Source organism: Aquarana catesbeiana, linkage group LG02, assembly GCF_042186555.1.
Source record: "Aquarana catesbeiana isolate 2022-GZ linkage group LG02, ASM4218655v1, whole genome shotgun sequence".
NCBI classification, from domain to species: domain Eukaryota; kingdom Metazoa; phylum Chordata; class Amphibia; order Anura; family Ranidae; genus Aquarana; species Aquarana catesbeiana.
Window position 1 is genome coordinate 550,786,847 of NC_133325.1, and position 10,435 is coordinate 550,797,281.

Genomic DNA, 10,435 nt, shown 5'->3' on the forward strand with positions numbered 1-10,435 from the left:
AATAAAGGAAAGCAATTACAATTATTTTGTTAGTTGTTTGTCTTAGAACAATGCTTGTTTCAAAACTAAAACTGCCTTTAAGAAGACACTGGAGAGCAAAAGAGCTCAAGAATTGTTTTGTTATGGGGCCCAAGTACATGTAGTAACTATCCTAGAAGGTAGTAGAGGTTGTTTACAAAACTGATTATTTTTTTTATTTGCTGTAACACGTTGCATATACACTGTATTTTCAAAAGTAGTGGGACACCTGCCTTTACAAGCCCATGAACTTTAATGGCATCCCAGGGTTCAATATTGAGTTGGCCTACCCTTTGCAGCTCTTCTGGGAAGGCTGTCCACAAGATTTAGGAGTGTGTCTATGGGAATGTTCGACCATTCTTCCAGAAGCACATTTGTGAGGTTAGGCACTGATGTTGGACGAGAAGGCCTGGCTCGCAGTCTCCGCTCTAATTTATAATTTGAGTCCTGACCTCAACCTGATAGAACACCTTTGGGATGAATTAGAGCGAAAACTACAAGCCAGGCCTTCTTGTCCAACATCAGTGCCTGACCTCACAAATGTGCTTCTGGAAGAATGGTTAAACATTCCCATAGACAGACTTTTACACCTTGTTGACAGCCTTCCAAAAAGAGTTGAAGCTGTTATAGCTGCAAAACTCAATATTGAACCCTACGGACAAAGACAGGGAAGTCATTAAAGTTCATGCGACTGTAAAGGCAGGCATTACAATACAATACAATACAATACAATACAATACAGTGTATGCATTTCATATATGGTCAGAGTCATGTGAAAGCAGCCTTGAAGCTATACGGAAAAACACCAAATCCACCTTTCTGATAAACTGCTAGCCTGACATCCCGAGCATCAAGGGGGTTGAGCCACTATTGCATGTAATTATAGAAGTACTGTTTGATTTCAAAGCCTCTCAGTTGACTAAAATTATACTGGCTATTTTCATTTTACAATTGGAAATGCAAGTTTCATTACACTTTTATGAAACATAAGAAGCAGAATATTCTATAGTTTTTTTTATTGGGTGCAATAGTAATTTTTGCTCTTTTTTTTAACTGCACTATTGTAGTTTACTCACTGCAAGCAGAACTTTGACAGTTGACAGATGGAACCCAGAGGTTGGATGATCCAGTATCAAACAGAACCAAGAAGTTTTGGGGTGGTGTTCCTATGCTGATCTCTCCATAGTAATATGTCTAAAGATAAAAATAATTTGTAACAAAATAATTTTTTATATATTCAGTATGAGTGATCTGCTAATAAGCATTTTACTGTACACAAAGAGAACTTACATCCATATACATTGGCTCGTATGCTACAGCAAAATCAAATTTTTGATTGAAGTTGTACTTAAGTGCAGGGTCTCTTTTGTGTGTCTTCATATATTCATCCAGGACTCCTTTTTCCCTCATGATATCTCGAGCTGACTTGTATTTTTTTAGAGGGACCCTAAAAGAAACAGTTGTGAGTTGCTTAGTGTTGTATTTATAAATCTCTCTGGCCTATTTATATAATGCTGTTTGGAAGTGTGTGCTTCAGCACAATTTTTTTTTTTATATATTTAAAATATTAGTATTTTTGCTGTCTGCTTTTTGTTTAAATTTTCAGTCACATAAAATATATATATATATATATATATATATATATATATATATATATATATATATATATATATATATATACAATATTTCAATTTAAATATGAAAAGGTCCTTGTAGTGGGAGAGTATTTAAAATAATGACTAATCCTGAGACAGTGCCTAGAGAGCATATGGGTAAGAGAGTCTCAAAATTTGCAGTGAGCACTACTTATTTTGTTTCCCTCTTCTATTCATTTGTTAACATCTACACTACATTCTGGAAAGTATCTATCGGAAGCAGGGCCGGATTTTCCATTGGGCTTGACTGGGCTCAAGCCCAGGAGCCCCGGCCAATAGGGGGCCCTGCCCGTTTTGAACGCAGCCGAGAGTTTCTGAAAGCCGCCGAAAGCGGCCAAGAGCTGCCGTAAGCCTCTGAGAGCGGCCAAGATACACAGGACATCCGGCTCTGTATCTCGGCAGCGCCATTTTTAAACTGAAAGGCGGCAATGACAAGGCAGCAATGACACTGGAGCAAGGCTACACTGACAAGTCTGCAAATGACACTGGGGCAAGGCTACACTGACAAGGCTACGCTGACACTGACAAGGCTGCAATGACACTGACAAGGCTGCAGATGGACACTGATAAGGCTGCATTGATGGGCATTTAAATGTAAGTTTTTTTTCCTTAAACTTCCCTCCTAAAAGTTTTTCTCCTTAAAATTCCCTCCTAAACTTGGGGTGCGTGTTATACGCCGATAAATACGGTGATTATCATTTTATCCATTTTTATTGCTTTTATTAATCGTGGACCCAGGACGAATACCAGTACAATATCCCCCACTTATACGCTTATATATTTTCTACTTTTGTGAGTAGCCATTTGGCTATTTTGTCTTGTCCAATTAAACAGAAGTTCTTTAATACTGCACTGAGTCTGGCACACCTTGTCCTTTTTCTATTTCTGTTTTATAGAGCTGTGCATATGTATAGAAGGTAGGGCCCGAAAGTGACTCAAGCCCAGGGGCCCCCACCACCCTAAGTCCTGCCCTGATCGGAAGGAATGGCGTGTATACAGAGATCACAATAAGGCATCAGTAGACTCCCTATACAGTAGTTCAAGTAGGATTATATAATCTCTCCTTTTCTTTTAATCTATCCAGTTAATGACACTAGCTGAAAATGTAAAGCAGACTTCATACAATCGCTGATAGGACATTCTAGCATTAGCAGTAAAATATACATGATAGAAAAGGGAAAGCTTGTGCAAAAGGTTGTATTCATTAAGACCCCTTTCACACTGGGGTGGTTTGCAGGCGTTATTGCGTTAAAAATACCGCCTGCAAACCAACCCAAAAAAGCCGCTGCTGTTTGTTCAGTGTGAAAGCCCGAGGGCTTTCACACTGAAGTGGTGCGCTGGCAGGAGAAGAAAAAAACTCCTGCCAGCCGCATCTTTGGAGCGGTGAAGAAGCGGTGTATTCACCGCTCCTAAACCACTCCTGCCCATTGAAATCAATGGGACAGCGCGGCTATACCGCGGCAATACCGCGGCTATAGCCGCGCTATTCGATCGGTTTTAGCGCTTTTTCGTCCGCCAGCGGGGGTTAAAACCGCACCGCTAGCGGCCGAATACAGCCGCAAAAACGACGGTAAAACAGCGCTAAAAATAGCGCTGTTTTACCACCGACGCCCCCACCGCCCCAGTGTGAAAGGGGCCTTAGGTGTGCCTAAGGCAGCATGACACTTAACCCCTTAACAAGTGTACACATATGCAGCCTCAAGGAAGTGGTTCTTCTACATGGGGCTGCATATGTGCGCCACTGTGTTTGTACTGAGGGTGCGCTCCTGGCAAAAAGATCGAGCTCTCACTGAAAGCCCCAGTCTCGCACCAATGATTGAGAATTGGGATGCCCGGTTCCCAATCGAATGATTGCTGTGATAGTCTCTGACTGATTATCACAGTGATCAGTCACTGTAAAGCCCGCCCCAGTGTTTTTTTCTTTTCTTCTCTTGAATGGAGAAAAAGATACATTTCTAGCTTTGTTCCCTTCCTAGAAGAGAAAAGTAAATAAAAAAGTGTCAAGGCCATGCTAGACCCTTTCCTTTTCCTAATGTGACAATAAAGCATGTTTTATTGTCACACGGGGGAAAGGAGTATCTGACGTGGCCTTGACCCCTACAGTGTTTCTGGGGCCTAAGAGTGGTACTAAAGAGTCTAGAACCGGTGTGGGTTCCCATTGGGTCTGGGCAGTGATTATAGCCCTGGGTGGAGAGTTGCCCCTCTTTATATCTGTGCCTTACTTCGGCGGTGTATTGCAGATTGGACATGCTGACCTGACTGCCTCTTTTTGCTGCCAACATGCTCAATCTTTTGCATAGATATACCAGCTCACAATAAGTGGTCTCCTGACAAAGCTTTCAAAGCTAAATGTGTAGAGATTTTGTTCTCCTTCTAGCCTTCACTTTTTGAGTGTTCCATCAGTATAAACTCTGTGTAATATAAAAATGATATTGTTGTTTATATTTTTTACCATCATTCAGTCTGGGCTGAAGGCTATAAAGTATGTGTCTATATCATTCTTTTAAAAATTGTTATTGTACTGAAAATAATATTTTAATTTTTTGTATTGAATAGAGCTGCACGATTAATCGTTAAGAATAGAGATTGCGATTCTTTTCCCCTTGCGATCTTAAAGCGGAGTTCCCCCCAAAAGTGGGACTTCCGCTCATTGTACTCCTTCCCCCCTCCGGTGTCACATTTGGCACCTTTGGGGGGGGCAGGATACCTGTCTTTCACAGGTATGCTGTCCCCACTTCCGGGAGCTTCAGCCACAGGTTTTGATGTCACCGCGGGGCTCCCTCCTCCTCCCTCCTCCTTCCCCGGCTGCCAGGTCAGTAGGAGAGAGGAGCGGCACCTCGTGCATGCGCAGTAGGGTTCCCGGAGTGAAGCCGTAAGGCTACACTGCCGAATTCCCTTACTCGCAATGGAGGCAGCAGCACCTGACAGCTGATGGAAACATCAGTTGTGGTGCCGACATCGCTGGACTCTAGGACAGGTAAGTTTCCGATTGTTAAAAGTCAGCAGCTGCAGTATGTGCAGCTGCTGGCTTTTCATTTTTGCAGCGGTGGGCGGACCTTCGCTTTAACAAAGCGTTTTCCCGATTCTATGCAGAGTTCTCTGCTCAAGCCCACAGCTGTCAAAAAAAACCCCAAAAAACAGGCAGTCTGCCAAGTTTCACAACATTCCTCAGCTGCTGAGCTAACTATTAACAGTGTAATGTTTTGTTCTTTAGATCAAACGACTGAAATTTGGTCTGTAAATGAGAGAAGTTTAACCACTTAAAGGCTAAACCTTTTTCTGACACCTGTTGGTTTCAAGTTAACCACTTGCCGACCAGCCGCCATCATTATACTGCGACAGGTCGGCACAATCCCGCGAGCAATCGTAGCTGTACGTCGGCTCCTTTAAGCGGAATAGCAGGTGCGCGTGATAGGGGTGCCCGATGCTCCTGACCGGTGGTCGCGATGACCTCTGGCCAGGAGTGATCGCGGGCACGAGAGGTAGAACGGCGACGTGTGTGTGTAAACACACAAATCCCTGTTCTGTTCTGAGAGGAGATGCAGATTGTGAGTTCCTAATGGCTCCCCTACAGTTAGAACACACAGTCAGGAAACACAGTAAACCCCTTGATTGCCCCCTAGTGTTAACCCCTTCCCTGCCAGTGACATTTATACATTAATCAGTGCATTTTTATAGCACTGATCGCTGTATAATTGTCAATCATGTCAAAAAATTTGTCAGAAAATGTGTCAAAAATGTCCGATGTGTTCGCCATAATGTTGCAGTCACCATAAAAATCATAGATCGCCGCCATTACTAGTAAAAAAAAAAAAATAATAATAAATATGCCATAAATCTATCCCCTATTTTGTAAATGCTATAACTTTTGCGCAAACCAATCAATATACGCTTATTGCGATTTTTATAACCAAAAATATGTAGAATAATACATATCAGTCTAAACTGAAAAAAAAAATAGCGTTTTTAAAAAAAATTGGGGATATTTATTATCATATATATCGCAAAACGTACCACCAAAGGAAAGCTCTATTTGTGGGAAAATAAGGACATCAATTTTGTTTGGGTACAGCGTCCCACGACCGCGTAATTGTCAGTTAAATCGACGCAATGCCGTATTGCAAAAAGTGCTCTGGTCATTGAGCAGCCAAATCTTCCGGGGCTGAAGTGGTTAAAAATCATTATTTTTTGCTAGAAAAATACTTAGAACACCCCAACAACCACCATTTTATTCTCTAGGGTCTCTGCAAAAAAAAAAATATATATATATAATACTCTAGGGTCTCTGCAAAAAAAAAAATATATATATATATAATACATGGTTGTTGCAATATTCGATGTCACACTGTATTTGTGCAACGGTCTTTCAAATGCAATTTTTTGGGGGGGAAAAATACACTTTAAAAATACACTTTAATGAATAAAAAATGTTGTTACACCGCGGGAATCGTGATCTTTATTCTAAGCAAAAAAATCATGATTCTCATTTTTCCCAGAATTGTGCAGCTCTAGTATGGAATAAAATAATGATCTTTTAAGAAAGAAATTTTCTCTCTGTGTATATACTCCTGAGGTTTAGAGCAATGATAAAGTTCCATTTTCTGTATTTTGCTATTTATGGATGTGGTGCTCAGGTTGCCCACCCATACCATTTCTACTTTGATTGATCTCAATGCATGTCTTTTTAGGGCATGATAGCTAGGCGAAAAACTGTGCTATTCTTTTTCCATTGGTGCCCAAAATACATGCTCATTAGACAGTCAAATGTTAGTTTTTAAGTACAAGCCCATTTAACCACTTGACCTCCGGAAGGTTTACCCCCTTCATGAACAGACCATTTTTTGCGATACGGCACTGCATTACTTTAACTGACAATTGCGCTGTCGTGCGACACTGTACTCAAATGAAATTGATGTCCCTTTTTCCCACAAATAGAGCTTTATTTTGGTGGTATTTCATTACTTGAACAACCCACAATTTTGAAAAAAAAAAAAACTTTTTTTAAAATTTTCTGCTATAAAACATATCCAATAATAAAATGTAAAAATAAAATTTCTGCAAAAATGTAGGCCACTATGTATCCTGCTACATACACTACATTTTGGTTAAAAAAAATCGCAATAAGCGATTGGTTTGTGCAAAAGTTATAGCGTCTACAAACTATGTGATATTTTTATGTATGTATTTATTTATTTATTTTTTACTAGTAATGGTGGCTATCAGCTACTTATAGCGGGACTGCGATATTGTGGCCGACAAATCAGACACTAACTGACAAATTTGATAGTTTTTGGGACCAGCGACACTTATACAGTGATCAGTGCTAAAAAATATGCACTGTCACTGTAATAATGACACTGGCTGGGGGTTAACATCAGTGGCAATCAAAGGGACAACTGTGTGCCTAACCAGTGCTTGTGTATTGTGTGGGAGGTGCTTTTACTAGCCGAAGGCATTGATCCATGTTCCTGCTTTGCTTTGCAGGAACACAGGATCAATGTCTTCCCTACTGACAGAATGGCAATCTGCCTTGTTTACCTAGGTAGATTGCCATTCTGGCTCTCTGTCTAATGATGTGCCGGATAACATCAAGTCCACCCTACCCGCAGATCAGCTCCCACTGTGTATAATCACAGCGAGAGCTGGCAGCTGGCAGCTCGCATGCACGCCGCAGACCCGGAAGTGCAGGATCACGAGCAGAGCTACCTTGCCTATGTATATGAGTTATACAGTCGGCAAGCGGTTAAAGACTGAGAATGGACGTGGTATCAGTCTCCTTAGACTTTTTAATTTAATAATTTGCACTATAATAAATATTTTATACTGTAACATACCTTTTTAGTGATTTTTTAGTAGGGTAGGGTACTTCTTTAATATTGCTTAACTAGTGCAATAGTGGTAAACTGTGGGTTTTCCAAGTTAAAAGCCCAGCACAACTTGTGTGGCGAAAGTCTGGTTAAGCAACATTCCTTGTCTGACATATTTTTAGGCTAGCCATATACAGTACTGTATCTCACAAAAGTGAGTACACCCCTCACATTTTTGTAAATATTTTATTATATCTTTTCATGTGACAACACTGAAGAAATTACACTTTTTATTAACTCAACACACAGCCATTAATGTCTAAACTGCTGGCAACAAAAGTGAGTACACCCCTAAGTGAAAATGTCCAAATTGGTCCCAATTAGCCATTTTCCCTCCCTGATGTCATGTGACTTGTTAGTGTTACAAGGCCTTAGGTGTGAATGGGGAGCAGGTGTGTTAAATTTGGTGTTATGGCTCTCACTCTCTCATACTGGTCACTGGAAGTTCAAAATGGCACCTCATGGCAGAGAACTCTCTGAGAATCTGAAAAAAAATAATTGTTGCTTGACATAAGGATGGCCTAGGCCAGTGATGGCGAACCTTGGCACCCCAGATGTTTTGGATCTACAGTTCCCATTATGCTCATGCACTCTGCAGTGTAGTTGAGCATCATGGAAAATGTAGTTCCAAAACATCTAGGTTGCCAAGGTTCACCATCACTGGCCTAGGCTATAACAAGATTGCCAAGACCCTGAAACTGAGCTGCAGCATGGTGGCCATGATAACGACCCCAAACACACCTCTAGGATTACCACTGCCTTGCTGAGGGTAAAGGTGATGGACTGGTCAAACATATATCCAGACCTAAACCCAATTGAGCATCTGTGGGGCATCCTCAAAAGGTAAGTGGAGAATGATCCCCTCCCTTGGGAGACTGGGCCGCAGGGCAGTATTCCAACATGATAACGACCCCCAAAACACCTCCAAGACGACCACTGCTTGCTAAAGAAGCTGAGGGTAAAGGTGATGGACTGACCAAGCATATCTCCAGACCTAAACCCAATTAAACATCTGTGAAGCATCCTCAAACAGATGGTGGTGGAGTGCAAGGTCTCTAACATCCACCAGCTCTGTGATGTTGTCATGGAGGAGTGGAAGAGGACTCCAGTGGCAACCTGTGAAGCTCTGGTGAACTCCATGCCCAGGAGGGTTAAGACAGTGCTGGAAAAAAATGGTGGTCACACAAAATATTGACAGTCTGGGCCCAATTTGGACATTTTCACTTAGGGGTGTACTCACTTTTGTTGCCAGCGGTTTAGACATTAATGGCTGAGTGTTGGGCTATTTTGAGGGGACAGCAAATTTACACTGTTATACAAGTTGCACACTCTCACTACTTTACATTGTAGCAAAGTGTCATTTCTTTAGTGTTGTCACTGATATAATAAAATATTTACAAACATCTGAGGGGTGTACTAACTTTTGTGAGATACTATATGTTATGATTTTAGCATTACTAGATTTCCTCAGCCATGCTGAATCTCAATTGCTAGCTATTGTATTCTACCAACAGCTGCTCCTGCAGCTGCCAGAATACCTAAACACTTATCTCATTGGCTAATTTAACTGTTCATTTTCAGATTGAAAAGGGAAGCAATAAAATAATTATGACATGGAAAAGCACTTTCATTTATTTTTTCAGTGCAGAAATAATGGAAGTGGAAGAGCAGGATCATTTTCATAGATAACCGTAACAGGGCAATGCACAGAAAACTTTCAAATAACCACTGCAAAGGAGCAGAGTGTCTTGCCACTTGTTGCACCCAATACAATAAATCATACACCTGCCTGGCCATTCACAAATAAATGCATTATCATTCAAGTCACTGTAGCTGAAATATGAAACACTTTTTGTCATCATTTACCAATAAACTCAAACAATAAAATAAAAATGAAATTTATATTATAATAGGGGAAAATATGCCCTCTTTGGCTAGCATAAGACATTCTCTGTTCATGCTAAGGGAAAGTTCTATACAGTATGGGTGGGACTCACCTTACCAGCCCCTCTGACAGCTGAAGGCATATAAACGTGAACACCACCCACTTCATGATTTGTCTCTTCTCACTTTGGAAAGATATGAGATCAACTATCTGAAATGATTCTTTTTATATTGTAAGACTGCAAGTTTCTTGGTCACCTTTAGACCAATCAAAGGCTTTATCTCAAAGATGCAATATTTCCGTATAAATTTCCAAATGATAAGAGAGTTTTTTTTGACTGAATGACACTACATGTATGCCAAGAATTACTTTTCTGTTGGCTTTAACTTTAAAGTGTCCTTTTTAAGATTTCTTTCTTTGAGGTATTGAGCTGTGATAATACAGATTAAGATTTGAATATTTGTTTTACAATATAAATAGCTGATTGTGTGATTATAATTTTATGCCCTTGCAAAATGTTTACTTTTTGATGACAGCCATTCAAATTTAGATGTTTGGAATACACAATCATTTGAAAGGGTTGTTGTATTTAAACGTGTTTATGAATCAAAACTTTGTATTTATCATTTGTCATTATATATTTTTATATATTATAATTATTAATTTTTTTTTAAGTTTTTTTTTTTTAAAGTTTTTTAGTGTATAGTATGGTAAAGTTGGGGGCAGAGGTGTGGAAAAATACAGATGGCTGTGGGGAGAAATGCAAACATGGCAGGGGAAGATGGAGAACATAAGAATGTAGCTGTAAGTTAAAAATGTGAAGACTTAGCAAGAATTGCAGCAAAAAGTTAGGTAGTTGGGGTCAACACAGGCAATAGGATGGTTGTGAGAAGGAACACTTGCAGGGTGGGGAGAAGTTGGCAGTGTTGGTAAAAGTATAAAAATACTGAATACTGTATATGTACATACAGTGTTTTTTTTTCTTTTGGAGGTTAATGTAATGTTCAGTT

The 10,435-nt window shown here is 40.2% G+C and overlaps 1 protein-coding gene across 1 annotated transcript in view; it reads right to left on the bottom strand.

The window, feature by feature from the left end:
• LOC141128562 (gastricsin-like) overlaps nucleotides 1-9,695 on the bottom strand; it is a 29,914-nt gene extending 20,219 nt beyond the window's left edge. Inside the window, exons 1-3 of the mRNA XM_073615921.1 lie at nucleotides 9,538-9,695; nucleotides 1,309-1,465; nucleotides 1,095-1,212 (exon numbers count right to left, since the gene is read on the bottom strand). Of these exons, the coding sequence (XP_073472022.1) occupies nucleotides 1,095-1,212; nucleotides 1,309-1,465; nucleotides 9,538-9,593 (331 nt within the window). The 5' untranslated portion in view covers nucleotides 9,594-9,695. The remainder of the gene's footprint in view (nucleotides 1-1,094; nucleotides 1,213-1,308; nucleotides 1,466-9,537) is intronic.
• Between the last annotated feature and the right edge of the window lie 740 nt (nucleotides 9,696-10,435).